This window comes from Akanthomyces muscarius, chromosome 2 (genome assembly GCF_028009165.1).
Source record: "Akanthomyces muscarius strain Ve6 chromosome 2, whole genome shotgun sequence".
Classification (NCBI taxonomy): domain Eukaryota; kingdom Fungi; phylum Ascomycota; class Sordariomycetes; order Hypocreales; family Cordycipitaceae; genus Akanthomyces; species Akanthomyces muscarius.
The window spans coordinates 3757420-3778376 of NC_079242.1; the positions used below are offsets into that span (position 1 = coordinate 3757420).

Below are 20957 nucleotides of genomic sequence, written 5' to 3' on the forward strand. Positions count from 1 at the left end.
CATGCCAACTTTGTCCTCTTTTTTCCTCTCTGGTCCAGAGGCAAAACGACATGGTTATACACAATTAGAGCTAACGGGAGGTGTCAGGCACGACAGCGTCTATCATTTTTTTCTGCCTCTCCCTTTTCACTGGACTGACTCCTGCTAGTCACGCCTGATTTCTTGACCCGAGGGACAGGTTCATATGCTCCCGCTCCGCCGCCGTCTTTCTGCTCTGCAGGCCCGCGATTCTGCTCCGCATGTGATTGAGCGCGACCGAGTGGTTGTTGACCGCCGCCGACACGATAGGGTCTGGAAACTGGCCGCGCCTGGTGTACTGTTGCAGCCTGGTCAGAGCCCTGTCGAGCTGCGCGGCCGTGTCTCGCTCGTGGCGTCGCCATTGCTCCAGGTCTTGCTGTATCTTCGCGATCTCGGCGCTGAGCGCCGCCATACGAGTGTGCTCTGACATGATGTTGTCGCTTTGGGAGATGCTAACACAGGTTTTAGCAGGGGTGGTTTGCAGGTTATATGTTAGGCTGCATGAGAATAGAGACTTGGTTCTACTTTTGTGTCTTTGCTTCGTGAAGAGGTAGATTTGTACAAGTGATATCAGGTGCGATGGTACTTCTTTTCGTCAGCTTGCTCCGAGTTCTTCCATCGTCTCAAGATAGTCCATCCGTCGTGTACTTATACTCTGCCTTGGAACTAGGGCCTGATGCTGTGCAACTCGACCATGAAAATTCTTCGTGGTGGTATTCCTGTGAGTTGAGCCAACAGCACCAGAATTCTCTCCAATTAGGCGACTTCTTTGCTGTCGAAGTGTCTCCCTGCCACGCAAAAGAAAGAAAGGCGGCCACAAACTACAGCGCGTTGTCGGGCTGAGTGGCCGGGGCCGCAATCGCCTTACCGTGTACTGGCTAGCGACAGTTGGCGAAATTTTCAAGTTTCAATAAACAGGCATGAGGCTGAAACGCATCACATGTCGTGACACATTTCTCGCCTTTGTCAAGGTCGTTGGGCAGGCCTGCAGCCGTTTTTTAATGCATGCATCAAGGATACACGAAATCGGTCGGGTGCATAGGCCGAGCAATGACTCGACGGTATTGGGCAGTTAGGGTTTTTGACGAGTGCGTATAGTTGTCGTCAGACAACTTCAACACAAATGGGGCAAAGTGAGTCAGACAAGAAAAAGAAGATTTGGAAATGTAGAAGGTGATGAGAGTTGGAGAGTTGGTGGTTCGCGGTCAACTCACTGTTATATACCGACATTATGGCAGTGCCGTCTTGTCAGGATACTATGCTACTATTAAACTTTAACTTGATTTATGCTTTGGTGGCTTAGTTTCTTCCAACTCATTATCGTAATATTTAGAATTTTTATATAATTGTATTCACTTCATCTAGTTTCCTTGGGACAGCGCACAAAGGCGGCGCCCCACCCACTGTTAGGCGGCGCCCCTAAAGGTTGTCTCTGCACAGAGAAAATTCAAGGTGAAATCCCTTCTCCCGTCACCCATTTCAGTCCAAGCACCACCAACAATGACCTCTGCAGATGGCAGCCGAATGGAGGGCGTAGAAATGGCTGCCGCACGCACACTGTTCACCTCGGCCGCCGTCGAGGGCACCGCCGCCCGCCTTGGCCGTCTCGCCCTGCCTGGGCGCGCCGCCTTTGACACGCCCAACTACACGTCCGTCGCCAGCCGCGGCGCCGTGCCGCATCTGACCCCGGACAATATGACGAAATATGTCTCGCCGGGACCTGTATACATGGCTCTGGAAGACTGCAAGTTCCATCCGCTCTGCCCATCAGTCGGCCAAGCCCATAGCTAACGCGGCGCAACGCAGTCATTGAAAAGAAGCAGCCTCCGCTGTACAAGACACCCGTGACGCGGGAAAACAGGCTGCACAGCTTCACGGGTCTGCCCCTAGATAGCACCACCATTCTCGCCGCCCGGCGCAGCCAGACCGTCACCACGCCCACGGGCAACACGGCCAAGTCGGTCACGCTCTTCACCTCGACCGGCTTCCGCAGCCTCAGCATCCCAGAGTACGTCGAGGCCGCCGCGCTGCTCCGGCCGGACATTGTCGTGCCCCTCGCCGACCTCCTGCACATCAGCGCCACGCCGCCGTCCAAGAAGCTGGTCCGCATGGTCGACAGGACGGAGGAGTGGGTGGGCCAGTTCCTGACGGCCACGGAGCCGACGGACGGCGGCGCGAGGCCGAGCGCAGTGTTTGCGCCGGTCCTGGCCGTGGAATACCCGCTGCAGTGGGCGTACCTCCAGCACCTCGCGGAGGATGTGCGCGGGTCGCTCTCTGGTCTGGCCATATACGACACACAGCTCCTGGCAGACATTATACCAAACTACGAGCCGCTTCGCGAACTGCCGCGTTTGTCCCTGGATCCCCCGAAGACGCCGCAGCAAGTGCTGAAGCAAATCGCGCTCGGTATAGACGTCTGCGTCTTGCCATTCATCAACGCCGTCTCCGACTCTGGCGTCGCCTTTACCTTTACCTTTCCTCCTCCGTCCTCCGCCGACACCCCGCAGCCCCTGGGCGTCGACATGTGGTCCGAGGAGCACGCGGCCGCTCTGCAGCCGCTCAGCGCGGGCTGCCAGTGCTACACCTGCACGACGCACCACCGCGCCTACCTGCGGCATCTGCTCAACGCAAAGGAGATGCTGGGCTGGAGCCTTCTGCAGGTCCACAACCACCACGCGATGGACGCCTTCTTCGAGGGCGTCCGCGCGGCGCTGCGGGACGGCACGTTTGCCGCGGCGGCGGAGCGGTTCGTGGCGCTGTACGCGGTGGAGTTTCCGGAGGGGACGGGCGAGAGGCCAAGGGCGAGGGGGTATCACTTCAAGAGCGAGCACGGCCAGGAAAAGATTAACAAGACGACATGGGTCGATGTCGAGGCTACGCTGGCCAAAACGGAAGCATAAATGCAGCATGGATGGTGGAGTTTTGGTGAAAATTTGGTATTGCTAATTTTGTACATTATTCAATAAATTTGAGGATCAACTCTATCGGAAAGCCCTCTTAGTCACCAGTAATTACCAGTGGCTCATGATCTAAATTATAGTGTTCCAAATGTATATGAATTGGTCAGTAAATCATGCATGTATTTATCTTCTACAATGTGCTTTGTCTTATCTACAAGGCAGGCTCCAATAAAGTTCTGTTCATATAATCATAAATAGGCCGTCTTTCGTTTCCTCACAAGCAAGCTTGTCAAACTCGTTGATCCAGCACTCTCCCAGTAAATGGCCCCAAATAAAGCGCTCCGACCCATTCAAATGCGGCAATTTCCCTGCAGCGAGTTCTTTCCAGTAGTCTTTTGATTCGTAGAGCTGTTTTGCCTTTCCGTCGTCCACACACGAGCGAAGGAGGAAGGGAACCTTGGCACCGGGAAAGTACACCACAACGTCGCCGGGCTCCGCCGTCTCGGGGAGGAGAACACATCGCGCCTTGGTGTCCGCGGCATCTTCTTTCGCAAAAAGACCAATCAGCCGCGCGTCGATGATGGAGCTCCGGTCGCGGACAATGGACTCGACGGGCCACGACGTGTCCGACCACTCGACCGTCTTGCGCCCGCGCGCGACGAGGTGCTCCTCGATCGACCCTGGTTTCGGCGGGCATGTCTGCAGATCCACAAACGCCTTGAGCTTCCTTGATCTTCGGAGGCGCCTGCCGCGTCGATGAGCGCCGGGGGGGCGGTCTAGCAGCCCGCTCACGGACATGTCCAGGTGGCGGGCGCGCCGGCGCGAAGGAGAACCAGGGTCAACCTGAGAGGCGCTGGGAGGATGGCTGAAGTATCCTACGCGAGCATTGAGAAGTATCTCCCATCTTGCCAGGATGTACGCCTCTAAGGGATACTGACGGCTGTATTTGGACTTGAGCCACCGCTTCCGCAGCTCGTCGAAATGCATCTCGTCTTTGCCCTGCAGGTAGGCCGGCTTCACGGTGCGGCCCACCACCCCGAGCACCCGGCCGTGCACGGCGAGCACATCAGCCGGCAGCCAACTCCGGAAAGCTGTTATCCTCTCACCACGTAGATCTGCACTGCGCTGCACCCCTGTTAGCTCTAGGCTCTGCGTCGCCATCGTTGTCGCCGCCGCCACAACTTCAATGATGGCCCGAGGCTCATGGTCCCTCAAGTGCGTCTGCGTCCAGTTGGCGACCCACGACGGTACACTGTGCGGCCCGCTCGTCCTCTTGATGGATTCTCCGGAGTCGGGATGTTGGTGCGACCAGATGTTGGCTACTCGTGATGCTATCCACGGCTTTTCCCCACGTGATGGTTTGTGACCGAGGTAGCTGAGGGCCGTGTAATCGTTCCTCGTCATCATGATATCCCGCGCAAAGGCCGTGTAGACTACCGCCACGCTTTTGCCGTAGTCGATGGTGCCGAGGCCCACCCAATCGAAGCCGCTGCTGAGGCCTAGCAGGGCAAAGATTTTGTCGCGAGGATCTGTAGCCTCGAGTCCTCGCGCGCGCACCATCATGTCGAGAATATCCGTGCTTGTGCTCTTCTTCTCGCCCAGGGTAAGCTGCCCGTACCAATTTGGAAGGTTGTGCTCCTGGTGGTGCAACACCTGGAAGGCCACGCGGGCCTCCCATATCCGGCTCACCGACTCAAACAGGTACTGCTGTCGAAGGCTCTCGCCGTAGAGGTCGTGCTTGCGGGCCTGCAGCACCGTTGCCTTGACAAAGTCGTCCCATGGGATGCGGCGGTGACCACACTGGATCGAGACGGTCTTGGAGACGACGGCTTCCTGGAAGACCCAAACACGCGTGAACCAGTCCCGGCACAGCACATCGTGGCAGACGTCGTGAAGATCCCCGCGGAACTCGGTCGACCTCTCGAGCATCGCGGGGCGTGAACTGTCCCTCTCCCCGTCGTCGTTAAGCGCCCACGAGCTATGGCGCTCCAGAAAGTTCCAGGCTGAAAGCGAAACGTTGCCGCCCAAGTCGCCCAGGTGCACGATAGTCTCCTCGGCGGAGCGGAAAATGCTGCGCATGAGACTGACCTGGTGATTTCTCTCCGCGACATTGCTCTGATCGATGCACAGCGCGTCTACCCACAGAATGACGGATCGGTCGCGGCGCCGCAGGTGGCGGAGAGCTGAATCGAGGTTGAGCCCAATCACAACAAGCTTACCGTCGCAGTAGACTTCGTGACTGCTGATTTGGGCACCCCAGACATAGGAGACCGCCGTGTATGCTGGGCGGTCCGGCCCGGAGATGGGGTAGCACGTAATCTCGCATATTAATTGCTCGTTGAAGGAATCGGCTGCAAGGAGGGAAAGCAACCTAATCTGGCCGGCTTCGATGGGCTCATACTCATATGAGTCGGGTCCACTAGTGTATGACGAGTATGGTGGTGGCTGCTCTGGTATGGGCTGGGACTCCTGCATCGTGATTGCGGGAAGCTGCACGAGCGACGGAGATGGAAAAGGCTAAGATGGGCTGCGGATCATGAGGATGACTCTTTCTGCTTCCGAAATGTTGCTGGTGTGCCCTGCTGACGGTAGATGATCGTGGCAGGGTTTTGGGTGACCTGGCTTATAACAGTTAGCGCACACTTGCAAGGCAGACTTGCCAGCATCCGCTTTTTACATATCAACATGATATTATTCATTGCTCAAGAAAGCTAGATCTGTTTGCACACGATCGTTCATTTTTGCCAATGTTTCCTGGCAAAATTTGGCTCGCGGCTGAGCAGTGGCCGCCATTCGCAACAGAGGCATTTTGCAGCGTCTCGATGGATGTTCCGCTAGGCCCACGACACAGTCTCGGCTTGCCGATATAAAGATTGGCGATATTTTGCGGCCGCGGAGCGCACATGGGACGAAGATTGACATGTTTGACGGGGTCGTGGTTACGGGTCAGGTCATGATTGAGTTGTGGCGCAGAGCTAATTACCGGCGCAGAGCCTCCGCGCTCAACGCCGTCACTGTGAGCGGCCAAGTAGGAGACGCGAGGTTCAGGTTTCTGAGAACAGAGTATTGACAGGCAGTACAGATTAGTAGAAAGACAAATGCATATACCGAGACATGTTGCAGAGACAGCAGGAGCTCTTTTGTTTTATGCCGTCTGGTTGCTTGCACTGATCCACTCAATGAAAAGAGATTACGGCCAGAGACACGATGTACCGGAATCAGCAGAGAAAAGCAAAGATCGTGTATTGGGTGTGTCCGCGCGCTGCTGCCCTGGTCTAGGCCGCAAGCGGTGTCTCAGGGAGACGCCATAATTAGAAACGTGAATGGCGCCATGTCTAAGGATCCTAACAACTGTAAGACCTCGGGGTGGTGAAGATGAGTCAAGCGAACGGTTCGTGATGATGAAGAAAATATCGGGAGAGTCGGTCGAGCAGAGTATCTGAATCATCGGAGCAAGAGTTGTCGGAGATAATCATCAATACAGATTCCTGGTACGTGGTATCAAACGAGGCTGAGCTGACGCGGACGCCCAGGAGACGAGCCCCGCTGGCCGAGCCTACCAGTGTAGATGCAGCCAACCAGACGAAGCCCTCTCCCCACACGGCGCTCGGCCGAGCCCAAGCCAAGACGAGCTCGTTGCAGCCCTCGCCATCTGGGCCTGATTATTACGATGGACTGCTCGTATTTTCTTCTTTCCACCATTGTTGCATTCGACTCCCTTGCTATTCTCCCCCGTTATATCGTTGCTGACATCGCTTCGCTCACCACAACCGCCATGGCCGCATCATGAACGATGAGCAAGACGACGAAAACAGACCGCTAATGGCCACCCACGACCACGACCACGACGCCAGCGGGCGCGGGCGCCCCGACTACGACAACGACAACGACGACGCAACCAACAAGAACCTCGCGACATCCACCACCGCCACGCGCGAGGACGGCTCGTCCAGCGTCACATCCGCTCTCTACCACACCACCGACGACCCGGACACACCTCCCCCACGCTTCATCCAGGACCAGCAGCAGCAGAGCGGCAACGATGCCTCATCGCAGCGCAACCACGGCCGCAAGTGGCCGAAATGGGTGCCGTTTCCCATCGAGCGCACCGGCCGCGCCATTGCGCGCTGGACGCGCGGGCCGCCCAACGCCCAGCCGTACCGCATCCGTCCCCTCCTCCCCTCGGTGCAGGAATTCCCGCTGCGCCTCATGGACCGCCTGCTGCCCGGCCGCCGGCGCCGCGCCTGGCTGCTCTTCCTCTACCTGGCGATCTGGATCGTGGCCTTTGCGCTCATCAAGCGCCAGGAGACGCTGGCCGGCGAGATTGCGGGCTGGGGCCGCCCGAAGCCCATCGGCTGCGGCGCCGCCTACTTTTCCCGCAGCAACCTCTGCGGGCTCGACGGCAACGACTGCCGGCCCTTCAACGGCAGCGCGCTGCCCTTTCGCTGCCCGGGCAACTGCGCGAGCTACCGCGTGCTGAACCCGCGCGCCGTCGGCGACCAGGAGGTCATCTACCGCCCGCTGATTGTGGGCGGGCCGACGACGGATCTCGACCCGGAGTCGGCGACGTACCGCGGCGACTCGTACATATGCGGCGCGGCGGTGCACGCGGGCATCATCTCAAACACGGACGGCGGCTGCGGCGTCGTCAAGCTCGTGGGCCGGCAGCAGGACTTTGTGTCTACGGACCGCAACGGCATCACCAGCGTATCCTTTGACTCGTACTTTCCGCAGGCCTTTCAGTTCGTCAAGGTCGACTGTCACGCCACCGACGCGCGCTTCTCCATCCTCGCGCTGTCCGTCGTCTTCACGGCCGTGCTGGGCCTGTTTACCGCCTCGCCCGCCGCCTTCTTCTTCCCCACGTTTGTCGGCGCCTTTTGGACCGTGGGCATGGCCACCGACATGCCGTCCTACACGACCGTCGCCGCGCTCTTCTCCAACATTCTCGGCAAGTTTGTGCCCGCCATGTTCACCGGCTGGGTCATCTACGACAAGATGGGCGTGCGCCGCACCCTCAAGGGTCTCACCGCGCAGGTCGAAAAGATTGTGCTCTGGCTCGGCGCGTGCTGGGTCGGCGCCCTCGACAACTACACGCTCGACTTCATCCCCATCCAGCGCCTCAACGGGCACGACCTCGCGCAGCAGCCCGGCGCCCGCGCCGCCCTCGCCATCATCGTCATCGCCCTCTTCTTCATCATCGTCTTCCAGGCGTGGTGCTTCCGCCAAGAGGCGCGCTTCAACAAGTACATCAAGGTCTACGCCATCTTCGTCGCCGGCATCATCCTCTCCCTCATCCTGCCAGGCCTGAACCTGCGCATCCACCACTACGTGCTCGCGCTGCTGCTGCTGCCGGGCACGAGCATGCAGACGCGGCCCTCGCTGCTCTACCAGGGCCTGCTCGTCGGGCTCTTCATCAACGGCATCGCCCGCTGGGGCTTCGGGTCCTTCCTCGAGACCGACGGCGCGCTGCAGGGCGACGCCCAGCTCGGCACCGTGCTCCCCAGCATCCGCGCCCCGGCCATTGACTGGTCCAACGGCACGGCCGGCGCCCAGTCCACCATTACCTTCAAATGGGACCTCCCGCCCCTGGACGAGTACGACGGCATCAGCATCCTCGTGAATGACGTGGAGCGCTACCGCTCGTACTTTGACGACACGCACACGCCCGCGCAAGAGTACACCTGGACGCGCAACTCGAGTCTCGGCCTGCCAGAGTACTTTCGCTTCGGCTTCATGGTTGGGAGCAATGCGGGTGATTACACAAAGGCGGGCGTCTGGAGCAAGGACGGCGAGTGGAAGGACATGGCTGCCGGGCCATCTAAATAAAAGATCTATATATATATAAGAGCATTTGGGCGAATTAGAAACGCGTTCCTTTCACGCATTTAGAAGTATTTACAGCAATGAACGCATGATGAATTAGGACGATCAAGTATACGACACAGTCGCTGCCCACAATAGCAGCATCTGCTGAGACTGTGTAGTTTCGCCATTTTTTTCTTCATTTGGCTCTGTCTATGTTCGTAATCGTCAACTAGGTGAATGGCCTGTTGTTACATTTCCTCGCCATGACCCGGCTGCAACATGTCGGCGAGCACATCCCAGCGTGTCGCATCCTCGCCGCTGATGGCCCTTGCCACACTCCGCAGCGCACCACATATATATCGCAGCAACCGCGTGAATTCTGCCTTGATCTGCCGTAGCACAATAATGTACCCGACGCTGCCGCTGCCACTCATGCCCTCGTCACCATCGCGGTCCACTCCTGCTGCAGCGTTCTGTATCCGCGCATCCTCGAGCTGGATGCCCAGATCCAGCACCTCAAGAATCGCGTCATGCAAAGGCGCCAGCTTGACCCCTAGGCACATTTGGTCCGTCATGTGCTTGGCGCAGCGGGCGTGCGCGGCCATCATGCCGTCTACGTCCGGGGCCGCGCGGAGCTCACGCTGCATGCGCGCTGTCTGAGGGATCAGCACAACTGTCGAGAGGTAGGTCTGCAGCGTGTCGACAAACCACACGAGGCTGCTGCGCGCGGCGTAGAATAGCCCCCGCGCTTCCATCTCGGCGTCGTTGACCGCATCTTCGGAGCGCAGGTCGTCGCGGAGCTTCGCCGCGTGCAGGGCATGCGCGGCACGCTTCACCTGTAGAGAAAAGGTGAAGACGGTCTGGTAGCGTGCGGTGCTCTGTGTGTCGAGAATCATTTGAACGGGCCATGCCGGGCGGTACACGACCTGTATGAGCGGAAGTGAGGCCCTCACAGAGCTGCGCGCTTCCGTGGCCGACACGTGCCTGCCGTCGCCGGCGTCGACATGCATAGACAGCTGGCTGGCGTCGACGGCGCCTGCAAAGGCTTCCTGCGCGGATGTTGTGAGTGCGCGGCGGTTCTGCCAGGTGGCGTCTTTGGCGTCGAGCTTGGCAAAGAGACGCTCGCAAAACGACGATGCAGCCGCGCCGTCGGACATGAGGTAGACGCTGTGGAGCGCGCGCAGGGAGGCCTCGAAGCCGGCGTCGTCAAAGATGGTCGTCCGGAGGACCGCCGACACGGCCGTATACTTGCGGTCGATCCACTGCCCGAGGGCCATGTTGAAGAGGTCCGGAAACGGCGCCGACTCGAACCCAGGCGGGCATATGGACTCGTAGGTGAGAACCTGCGTCTGGTCGCCACCGCTGCGCAGGCTGTCTTCGACCTTGAGACTGCCGAGGCGGCGCAGGATGACGATGCTCTTGCCCGTGGTGTAGATCTTGTCAGCTGCAGGATGCACAAACCTAGGTGCGAGGAGCTGTCCATCTTCGGTCCGGCGTAGCTTGAACCGGTGCTGCCAGAGGCTGCCGAGCGGCACACCTCTGGCGCCGTGGTAGATGAAGAAGGCCTCGTCGCTAGGCAGCAGCCTGCCCTCCTCGACCCAGCTGCGTATCTCGCGCAGGTAGACGGTGAAGCACTCGAGAAAGATGCGCGCCAGAAACTCGTACAACTGCTGATTCCCCGTCAGCTGCGCCATGCTCGACTCGTCAAATAGCAGCTCCAGGTATCGAAAGTTGTCCGACGTCGGGTTCTGCTGCACCTTGAGAATAACGCCAGACAGCTTGAAGAGCGGTTCCAGCACGGGTGTGAGCTCCTCCCGGGCGGCTATCAGACTGACGACGACTTGGTCAGAAGGACTGGCAAGTCGCTCTTGGATATGCACGAGGTGCCTGTCCAGAACACGCACGCGCTCCGTCACGCAGTCTTGCAGAGCTTGTAGCTGCGGCTCTCTTTCGTGCTGAGCGGCAAAACCTCGTAGAATCTGTATATATCCGCCAGCTTCTGAAAATGTCGTGAGCAAAGATTTGTGTGTCTGCCATGCTATGTTGGATATCTGAAATGCAGGATCGGGCGCGCCATCGGCGTCGAACAATGTGGTCGATAGGCCTTGAAGCATGAACAGAACTTCACCGAGAGCCTGTGTTTCCGAAAGGCCAATCTTTCGAACTGTACCAGAAGGATCTCGTGTCGGTTCTTCCTGTTTCCATTGCTGCTGCTTCATTACCGCTTTTAGAGCATCGTTGTCTTGTGGGTTGATGATGAGATCTTGGGCTGTTCTGCCGGGAGGAGCATCGCCACCAAAGTGGGAGCTCTCATCGGACTCTTCCCCAGGGCCTCCTTCGAAGATCTCGTCTCCGGATCCGTCGCTGTAGTTGATCGAGTCCCAAATGTCCGAGTCTTGCGCCCAGCCGTCCTCACGGGCGATATCTTCCCATTGCAGTCTGGGTCCCTCATCGTCGTCTGCGCAAATGCGCGAAATATCTTGCAGCTTGGTGTTGTGTGTAGGCCGGTCTGACAGCTCTAGTAATAGCTGCAGAGTCTCCGGGTACCATTTGAAGGGAGCGTATGGCAGCTGGTCAAGGCGCGCCTTGAGTTCATCGGCGAGGGCATCCCTGTTGTTGACGCGGAACTTCTCTTGAAGCCCATTTAGAGAATTTTCTACCTCGAAACGATTAGTGCGGAGGAATTTGTTTCCCTTGAAGGCCCGAAGAGCAGCATCGCGAGTCCGAAGAAAGCTCTTGTCGGACTGGCAGCTGGTTAGTCAATCGTGTCTGGGAGGACGGCGCAAAGAATCGTACAGAGGCTTTCGTTTGGGTCAGTGCCTCGATGAGGTCGCCTGTGAGGCCCTCTATCTCTGCAGCGAACGCCATGACGCGACCAACCGCATTTTGGGCGTCGGTAGTTTACTGTTTGCAGAGCGTGGTGACGTTTGACGTGGAGGTAACGCGTAAAGCGGTTTGGCGGGGCGCGGTATTGCCTAACATTGCCTGGCACGCCGCGGATACAGCGTGTGTTTACTAGCCCGGTCCCCTAGAACCGTTGAGCTGATCTACGACTGTCTTCTAGCCCGCGCATATCATGCCAATATAGCGATTGATACAACATCTTAGGACTGTTCACTGCCCTGAGAGACTCCAAGTTTTGTGATACGACTTTTCTCGAATTTAGTTCACAATGTCGCGCAGACTGACCCCATCTCAGCATCGTCGACATTTACACGAGGTTCCGGCCAGATCGTGACGCGCCCCACCACGCTAACTGCTGCCCCTCCCCTCTCCTGTTACAGTGCATTTGACCACTGAATCGCCCCTATTATCTCTGTCCCTAGCCTCTGTCTCGCCCCCGTCTTTATTTTTGCTCGATGGACTTTCGAATTTCTGTCGGCGAATAGCCTCAACACTACCATCTACCCCCTGGCCGTCGCCGACGCATCTTGCCTGGCGCCTCTACCGTTACGCGACCCAATCCATGTCGAGCTGAAACGCCCTGCTTAACTGTCCGAGTCTTCGAACGCGCCATCCTGTAGCATCCGCCACCATGGCGATCGCGCGTCCCGTTAGGACGCTCGGCCTCCTGGCCGTTGTGCTCTGGTGTTTCTTCCTATACCAACTGTTCAAACCCACCGCATCGATTTTCGGGCCTGCCGGAAGATATGCCAACTTTGAGCGAGACCCCAACCTGGATCGTAAGGAGCCTCCATTTCCCGCGGCGCAAAAGGCATGGCCAGACAGCCTTGCTAACCCCTTATCAGCTACAGGCGAGCCAGAGGGCATCCTCGTGCGCGCTTCTTCCAAGTACGCACCCGATGCCAAAGATACCGACCGCATACCGGCGACCCTGCTAGCTCTTGTACGAAACTCGGAAGTGGACGACATGGTAGCTTCCATGAACGACCTCGAGCGAACGTGGAATCACAAGTTCAACTACCCTTGGACCTTTTTCAACGACGAGCCCTTTTCGGACGAATTTATCAAAAAGACAAGCGCAGCGACCAAAGCCAAGTGCAACTATGGTAGGCCAGAATAGGAGATTTCCACACCCAAGCAAGAGTGATGCTAACAGCTGGCGGTAGAGGTCATCCCCGACGAGCACTGGGCCGTCCCTTCATGGATCGACATGGACATGTTTGACGCCTCTGCTTCTGTCCTCGAGAAGAACGGCGTACAGTATGCTCGAATGATGTCGTACCACCAAATGTGTCGCTGGAACAGCGGCATGTTCTACAAGCATCCTGCTCTCAAGGATGTCCGCTACTACTGGCGCGTCGAGCCCAAAGTCCACTTCTTCTGCGATGTCGACTACGACGTTTTCCGCTACATGCACGACAACAACAAGACGTACGGCTTCACGATTACTCTCTACGACGACCCGAATACGCTCCCCACACTTTGGCCCGAAACCGCCAAGTTCCTCGCCGACCATCCCACATACCTCAAGGAAAACAATGCCGTCAAGTGGGTGACGGATAGCGAGCGCCGACCCGAGCACAATCTCAATGCCCAGGGCTTCTCGACTTGCCACTTCTGGACCAATTTCGAAGTGGCCGACATGGAGTTTTGGCGCAGCCAGGTGTACGACGACTACTTCAACCACCTAGACAAGGCTGGTGGCTTCTTCTACGAACGCTGGGGTGACGCTCCCGTTCACAGCATTGCGGTTGGCCTCTTTGAGGACAAGAGCAAGATTCACTGGTTCCGCGATATTGGATACCAGCATATTCCCTTTTTCAACTGCCCCAACTCACCCAAGTGCAAGGGATGCGTGACGGGTCGCTTGACGGACGGAGAGCCATTCCTTCACCGCGAAGATTGCCGACCAAACTGGTTCAAGTACGCCCACATGGACTAGATACCACACCAATGCCGTGGCAACGACGTCCTATGGGCCGCATCTCCCATGAAACAACGTTTATGTGAATGATGGATGGCTCATTTATTGGTAATTCCACTCGATTTAAGGCCAAGCACGTAAACTGCTGCGGGGCGCGCAGAGAAACTGGAGGACGGGGGAAACACAAACGCATATAATCTGGATCTTTGTTTTCGGCCGGTGTTGGAGGCGCATTGCTATTGGAGACTGGCGACTGTAACATATAGAAATGGCTTCGGAGAGCCACGGCCAGTGGGTGGCGTTTTGCAGCTAGAGCCTTGCCACTTTTATACACACACATTGTACATTTATTTTTCGACTCAGCATAGATTACGATCCAATTGTGATTGACAACAGATAAATACGGCTCTATAATTGCAAAGGGGATGTCATGATCATGCGGCAAACACAGTAACAATGCCTGAAGTGCCTCCCACGCAAAACTGGTCTCCCCAGCCGTCCTCCTTCCACGCCATGCAACTAATTACATTCTTCCTCGCCTTTTCCTTGCCGTCTCTGCCCACGACCCTTTTCCGCGCCTCGTAGCCCTCGGGGCCCCACGGCACCGCCACCTTGCCCGCGAGCCTGCCGCTCAGCAGGTCCCACGCCAAAACCCTGCCCTCGCCCGGCCGTGCCTCCTCTTCCACTGCTGTCATCTCGTCGCCGACGAGCACGTACTTTTCCCTCGCGCCCAGCATCGACTGCAGCCGCAGCTCTTCGTTGCGCCAGCCGCCGTCGGCGTACGCGCGGAGACAGGTCCCGTCGTCGCGGTCCATGAGCCGGAGCTTGCTGTCGAGACTGCCGACGAGCATGGCGCGGCCGTCACGCGTGAGGGTGACGCTCGTGACGCCGCTGCGGCCGCCGACCACGTCGGTCGTGCAGGTGCCCATGCGCACATCGTAGCTGCGCACGCGGCCGTCGACGCTGCCCGCGACGACCTCCGGCCCGCGCACCGCCAGGCAGGTGATGCTATCGCGCGCCTCGTCGAGCACCTGGATGGGCTTGGCGCTGCCGCTGCGCGCGTCCCACAGGCGCACCGTCGTGTCGAAGCCGCCGCTGACGACGACGTTGTCGGTCTCGCCCGCGTAGGCCACACAGTTGACGCGCGACGTGTGCCCGTGGCTGCTGCTGCCGCCGAAGCGCCGCGTCGTCGTCGCCGTGGGCACGTCCCAGAGGAAGACGGCGCGGTCGCCGCCGCCCGAGACAAAGGCCTGGTTGCTCGCGGCTACGGCGAGGCTCAGCACTTCATAGCCGTGCGCCTCGTAGGACTGGATGAGACGGCCCTGTGGCAGGCTGGCCGATGAGGCGAGGGACGCCTCGGCGGCGGTCCTGGGCGCGGAGGAGCTGGGCTGCGGGTTGTACAGGCGAATAGTGCGGTCTGCGGAGCCGGTGAGGATGTAGGTGCCGGGAGATGCAGAGTACGTCACCGCATGAATAGGGCCTGTGAGGCTTTTGTTTAGTAATTTGATATTGAGTGAAAATCGGTAGAGACTTCGATCGTACCGTTTGAGCCCGTCAGGTGAGCCAAAGGCTGGCTAGGAAAGGCCATGTTTGGCGGAGAGATAACGGGCTGGGAATTAATGGGCGCGTTCAAGTCATCGTAGTATCGAACTTGATTTATGCCCTTGAGCTCGCCCAAGTTTAAAACGCAATAAAAATCCTCATGCGATCACGTTGATGTTGGGGTCAAGTTTCTTCACATCGTAGATTGTGAAGCCATCACGTGCTGGTGGGTACACAAAACACGGCGAGCTACGATATTCACCAGTGGTTACAACTTACACAAATCACTGAAGTTGAATACACAAGTCCTAATATGACTAGCGGAAAGCTCCAGGGCTGATTCATTGACAATATTTGTTTCCTCCTTGTATAAGCTGATGTGCTGCTCATTCAACCCGGAAGTTTTTCCTGGCCTCTCCAGGAAACATCGTAGGTCATCCTCAGCACAGTGCTAGTTGCGCTGGACTGTTTATCGATCGCTTACCCGGAGAAAAAAGCTGCTACACACGCCCGCCTTGGAGATTAAGGTCTTCGAACTGTAGTATGTGTGACCGGTGTTGGGTTGAGGAGCAGAGTGGAAGCTCGGTACTTTATACACGCAAGACCGTTTCTTTTTATAGTAAATTCTCAATCATCAGTGTGTATTTTAATTTCAGTACCGAAAGGCACGCCATGTCTCGTCTGGCAAAAGTAAGTGATTAACGAGGAAAGAAAACAAGCCCAACCTTTGCCGTGTGTCATGCCAAGGTATTGGTGCTGTATGCAGAGAGCCCAACATTTTACCTCGACCGTTCACTTGTACTAGCCGGCGCGGTTTTCATCATGAAAAGAAATCGGGAACCATATGAAGCACCGGAAGAAGGCGGGTATGTGGCTGCAACTGCTCCTCCGCCCTGGTCGGTCGGAGTTGAACCAGAACCCCTTCATCTTTTCAGTTGGCATTTATCAAGGTTCATATACTCATTTAGGGTATGACGATTCAGTCATTTCAGAATCTGTGCCAAGTTCCATTTGCATCATGCTGCAAATGCAACCCAGCGACACATGCACAGGCGAGTATGTGCTTCTTGAGGCGATCCGGATACACCGTCGAACGTCCTCACTGGACCAGTTTGGGCTGCTGCTACTGTGAGGTAAACTGCAGACTGAATTTCTAAGCAAGTTTTTTTCATCGAGAGTCATGTACATCAGCAGCTCAAGTAAGTTCAGAGCACGTGCCCGTCCATCCACTGCCTAAATACTTTCTTTTAAAGACAACTATCGAAAAAACAATGCCAAGGATTATTGCCAAGATATATGCCCAGCTGTGTCCGGCAGCCGAAATTCGCGCAATGCACGGGCTTGTGAGAAGTGACGTGTGGACTGTACAACAGGGTGCGAGCCGAAGCAGCGTCAGGGCAAAGGCTCAGACCGACCGCAGGCCTTTCATCGGCATCTCCGTACCACAGAGTCGGGGAATCTGTGCCAGCCACCAGGTCAAAAGATGGGCATCCGAGTGGGAGCCTCCTAGCTGGTGCAATTGCCCGCGACAGTCGGCGTCTGAGTGGTAACATTGAGCACGGCCACTGGACTGCTCGAAACGCCTCGCCATGTGCTTTCTCGCGTTTTGATCCTCCGTCATATATGACTGCTCCATCGCGTAATACGGCCATATGCTGCAACCTCCTCCTGTTTTGTCGTCCTCGGGTTACAGTCAGTAGACTGCTTCAAGAACTGCAACCGTTGTCTTGAAGGGTACAAGGCGCAGAGACCAATGATTCGATTTTCCCTCTCTGTAGCGGCTGCTTGGCCTGATGCCGGTATCAATCTTCTGTACATGGACTTGCGCACTCTCGGCGCGACCACACTAGCAGTCGGTCCGGTGCCTCAGACAGCGGCGCATGGCTGGGTCTCTCATTCAGTCTCCAAAAAAATTCTGCAGTCCGATCTCTTCTCATGTAATCGGCCAACTCATCAAGGCCGAAAATGTCTTGCAGTTCTTTCTTGGTTGGCCCCCTCGCGTTGCTGGAGCAGTCCTCAGATACAGGCCAGCAGGCGTGACAAGTCCGAATGAGTTGGAAGCGGAACCTCTTACCAAGGTTTCACGCGACACGTATAGAGAAGAGGCGTCTCACAAATTATCTGGTCTGACCTCAGGTCCTTGCTCTATTTTCATGCTTTGGTGACTTGTTGATTCGACTTTTGAGTGGGTACTAAATGGCAGGTGGCGCACATAGCCTAGTCTTCAAATTTGTACGCACAACGCAGGGTAGGAAAGCAGTGTAGAGCTATAGAGAGATGTTTTTTGTCATATGTCATAATAAAGGTCTTTAGTCCCTTTTCCCATTCTTGAAATGCTGCACCTTATCTATAGATGTTACTCGTATATACATCAAGACAAAGCTCAGGTCGCCAGTGACACAGGGCTGCTTCAGCTACATGCAATGTTCCTCCTCAGCCACATCCAAAATGCTTAGATCATCGAGGTTCCGTTAACCCAGTTTCCCAACTCGGGAGATATATAAAAAAAACAAAAGCGCCGACCGATGCTCAAGTCAAGTAAGTTTGACAAAAGTGAAATGCTTGCGAGCGAAATTCAAATAAGGAAAGGGCGCAGGCTGAAAAGAACCAACTCTATAGAGGAGTCGTGTATATAATATCCATTTCTTTTGGCAGAAGAGCATCTATTGGCTCACAGATTTGCCAGCGACTACCACTGCTCGTCTTCAGAACGCGGTAGCCGCGAATGGGGCTTGTAGGTCTGGGTCCTTGCTCGCGGATGTAGAGCAGCTCATCCAATCGCTTTTGGATAGCCAGCCTAGAGCCTATCGTGTCTTCCCATATATTGGAAAGACGTTCGGCAGTCGCGAGAGCGTCTTTGGTCCTGCTGATCTGATTTGAGAGGCTGGACATAGTGCCGTTAGCCGTCAGGGCATCGACAGCCTCAACAGCAGCCATAGCTGTGACGCGGGGTAGCATAGCCAGGGACGACTGTGTGTGGTGCATGCCCTCAAACATTTGCATTAGGTCCAGACTTCCAGTGGCATGGCCGACGCAGTTGTGTCCATAGCTGCCCTGCAGCTCCGGGCCAAGCTGGCTGGCTGCGGAATGGTGACGGTTGACTTTGATCATCGCGTGATGATACAAAAGGTGCAAAGAAAGGAACGAGCCACCAGTACCAGCGTAGAGGGAGTCTTTGAGGTTGTCCATAGAAAAAGAGAGGTGATTTGGAAGAGAGGAAAACCAAGTTCTGATCTTCTTTGCAAGAGTTTGTATTCTGGTCGACTCGGACGAGGCAGCCGCTGGGCGACAGGCAATGCGATAAAGTGCATTTTGGCAATCAGCCCAGAGGTGTGCCATCTCCACAAGATTGGCCAGGACATTGCGTGAACCACCTCTGACAGATGCCATGAGACTGTATGGGTCAAAGAATGGCTCGTCTCGCTCGATCTGCTTTTCAAAGCTCTCATTGTCGGTCGGGAGGCGGATGTAGAGGTCTTCCGGATTGATCACGGCAGATCTGTTAGGAAACATGCCGTTGAATCTCTCGAGCATGAAGAGCGACCATAGCGTACGGCGCCGACTTTCTTTATATCCGGCTCTGGTCATGCCAAGGGGATAAGTAGTCCTGTTCGCCTCAGTAGACTTTTCGAGTTCCACATTTAGCTGCAAACTGGCGGCAACCGCCAAGGCAGACGACAGCAGCTCACTGGCATCATGAATGCGGTCAACAGAGATATAATACGCAGCCACGAGGATGCGGCTCTGAACGAGCTGCAGACAGTCGAATCCGAGATTCTTCTGGGCATAATGCGCGACTTGGGCGTATTCAGAAGCAATATGCTTAGCTCCTCCGGAAAGCGCGACCCCAATAGTAAGAACACTGTAGAGGAGCATTAAGTCTTCTGGCAGCTTTCGATCGTCCGACTTTGAAAGGTGTGCTTTCCAGATGTTCTCGGGCAAGAACCTCAGGAGCATAGTAGAGTCGACGTGGACGAAGAACTGTGTCACAACATCAATGATACCCTGCGGCTTCTTTGTGTATACATCGGTGCGCCACGCACGGCACAAAGCCTCGTCCGGGATGCGAGAAATGTCTGATGGGCGTCGATATGATGGGCGAGGGGACTTTGAATGATCCAACGCGTCAGAGGCAGCAAGCGAGCTGGTTTTCGAATAAGAGTCTGTCCCAACCTTGAGACGCTTATGGTAACCGTCGTCAAAGCTCTGCTGCGGAGGAGGTTGGGCCACCGGGGACCTCGACTCTCGAGAGCCATGCGGAGAAGACATAGTCTTCCCGCTGTAAAGCTCCGCAGACTGTGCAGATGGCGAGGAAGGATGTCCACCTCTAGGTGCGTTTTTGAATTTGCAGACTCTACCAAACTTGTCGCATTGGACACATCGAGGGTAGTCGGGGTCGCATTTGATTTTCTTCTCTCGGCAGGTCACACAGGCAATGGCAAGCCTCTTTCTAGGCTTGCCCGCTTTCGTGACACCCCAATGTGCATTAACGTGCTCGCCGTCGATTATCGTCTTGCAATGGGTTCCATCGTCGTAGAAGTAACACATTCCCTCGCCGGGAACTTCAGCAGCTCGCACGAAGCGTGGCAGAAAATGTGTGCCCGTCCAAATCTTTGGTCCGAGGCTGTCCTTGGCAGCAGGGCTTTCCGAAGCAGTTGCTGTATGGGAATCTGAGCTCGTGGGCTCTTTTTTGTATTCCATCGTCACATCTCTCGAGTCCGGGAGGTGCCTGCGAGTCGTGCTTTGCGTGCCCAGCATGTACTCCTGTCGACCGGCATCCTGTTGGGACCATAGCGAATCTCCTTCGGTCTGGCTCTTCGACTCTCCGAAAGCCGGGGATCTCGAGCCAGAAAAGGATCTGCCAATGCCATGCGAAGAGGCGTCATAAGCGACTCTGGGTTGTGCTGCCAGCGAAGGGAAGTAGGTGGACGAGTTTTGACTTCCGGCAACTAACGTGTGAGGGCGATCAAGAGGTGAGTGCATTGGATAATGAGCAGGACGACTGGGAAGCGATGCCAGAGGCCGCATAGATGACGGCGGTCCGAAGAGACTGCTAAGAGAAGGTAGTTGCTGGCGCTGCGAGTTGTTGGACGTGTTTGGTGGTGTGCTTTCCCGGCTATCGTCGCCATCGTCGCGGCTAGTCGTCTTGTCATAGTTTGACATTGGCAAGGCCGCTAGTGTTTGGGCAGCCCAGCCGTGATCTGCTGAGGGGGACGATCTTGAAGAGAATGAAGTAGCTGTAGGGCTCGCAAGCTCTGGTGGGGTGTCCGGCAGCGCCATTCGTGGACGCGACTCCAATGTTGTAAGGGAGCCCATTGAGAGAGATCCTGGCGCAGGTGTAGAGAGCTACTATATCAGGAATGCTCTTTGTAGAATACACTACCTTGCCGGTGGCGCTTGGCGGTCGGCAAAGCTCTGTGCGTATAAAAAAGAGCTTGGTACCGATTTGCTGGGTCAGAGTCAGCCTGCAGTATACCTGCTATAGGCGAACGTCAAAGGCAAGATGTCCCAGGTCTTATCGAACTGGTTTGTAACGAGACACTGGCAAGGCCGACCAGGAAGTCTATGATTCGGTCGTTGTGTTGGGAGGGCACAAGTTGGACGAGAAGAAAGAGCAAGAGGACGGGAACAGGCTTTTTTAGGACAAAACGACTAACAAGAGATTAATGGGGCAGCTGAGCAAAAGGATGAGGAAATACGACCGAGCAATGCAAAACCAGCCAAGGAAAACCGTTACCAGATTGCCGGGACGAACGTGAAGCTTCTATTTGCTGGATGCAGAGCCATGTTGCACTCTGGTAGGAGCATTGGATGGGGCCGGACTAACACAGCTCCTACCATCTATACAGCGTTCAGAGCGGCCT

The 20957-nt window shown here is 56.2% G+C and overlaps 8 protein-coding genes across 8 annotated transcripts; 3 read left to right on the forward strand and 5 right to left on the reverse strand.

The window, feature by feature from the left end:
* Positions 1–148: 148 nt before the first annotated feature.
* On the reverse strand, positions 149–1248 carry LMH87_004367 (uncharacterized protein; the record flags this gene model as incomplete). Its single annotated transcript, XM_056195574.1, has 4 exons — positions 149–470; positions 544–603; positions 667–691; positions 1233–1248. 4 exons carry the CDS (start codon positions 1246–1248, stop codon positions 149–151), a joined length of 423 nt encoding a protein of 140 aa, XP_056049189.1.
* A 270-nt stretch (positions 1249–1518) lies between these two features.
* On the forward strand, positions 1519–2918 carry LMH87_004368 (uncharacterized protein; the record flags this gene model as incomplete). Its single annotated transcript, XM_056195576.1, has 2 exons — positions 1519–1762; positions 1825–2918. The coding sequence occupies 2 exons, from the start codon at positions 1519–1521 to the stop codon at positions 2916–2918; spliced, it is 1338 nt and encodes a 445-aa protein (XP_056049190.1).
* A 240-nt stretch (positions 2919–3158) lies between these two features.
* LMH87_004369 (uncharacterized protein) lies at positions 3159–5393 on the reverse strand (the record flags this gene model as incomplete). The annotated part of the gene is made up of 1 exon (XM_056195577.1): positions 3159–5393. One exon carries the CDS (start codon positions 5391–5393, stop codon positions 3159–3161), a length of 2235 nt encoding a protein of 744 aa, XP_056049191.1.
* A 1311-nt stretch (positions 5394–6704) lies between these two features.
* Positions 6705–8744, forward strand: LMH87_004370 (uncharacterized protein; the record flags this gene model as incomplete). Its single annotated transcript, XM_056195578.1, has 1 exon — positions 6705–8744. One exon carries the CDS (start codon positions 6705–6707, stop codon positions 8742–8744), a length of 2040 nt encoding a protein of 679 aa, XP_056049192.1.
* Positions 8745–8971: 227 nt separating this feature from the next.
* On the reverse strand, positions 8972–11591 carry LMH87_004371 (uncharacterized protein; the record flags this gene model as incomplete). Its single annotated transcript, XM_056195579.1, has 2 exons — positions 8972–11467; positions 11520–11591. The coding sequence occupies 2 exons, from the start codon at positions 11589–11591 to the stop codon at positions 8972–8974; spliced, it is 2568 nt and encodes an 855-aa protein (XP_056049193.1).
* A 667-nt stretch (positions 11592–12258) lies between these two features.
* Positions 12259–13569, forward strand: LMH87_004372 (uncharacterized protein; the record flags this gene model as incomplete). The annotated part of the gene is made up of 3 exons (XM_056195580.1): positions 12259–12406; positions 12473–12733; positions 12794–13569. 3 exons carry the CDS (start codon positions 12259–12261, stop codon positions 13567–13569), a joined length of 1185 nt encoding a protein of 394 aa, XP_056049194.1.
* Positions 13570–13985: 416 nt separating this feature from the next.
* Positions 13986–15139, reverse strand: LMH87_004373 (uncharacterized protein; the record flags this gene model as incomplete). Its single annotated transcript, XM_056195581.1, has 2 exons — positions 13986–15031; positions 15094–15139. The coding sequence occupies 2 exons, from the start codon at positions 15137–15139 to the stop codon at positions 13986–13988; spliced, it is 1092 nt and encodes a 363-aa protein (XP_056049195.1).
* Positions 15140–17706: 2567 nt separating this feature from the next.
* LMH87_004374 (uncharacterized protein) lies at positions 17707–20409 on the reverse strand (the record flags this gene model as incomplete). The annotated part of the gene is made up of 1 exon (XM_056195582.1): positions 17707–20409. The coding sequence occupies one exon, from the start codon at positions 20407–20409 to the stop codon at positions 17707–17709; it is 2703 nt and encodes a 900-aa protein (XP_056049196.1).
* Positions 20410–20957: the final 548 nt, after the last annotated feature.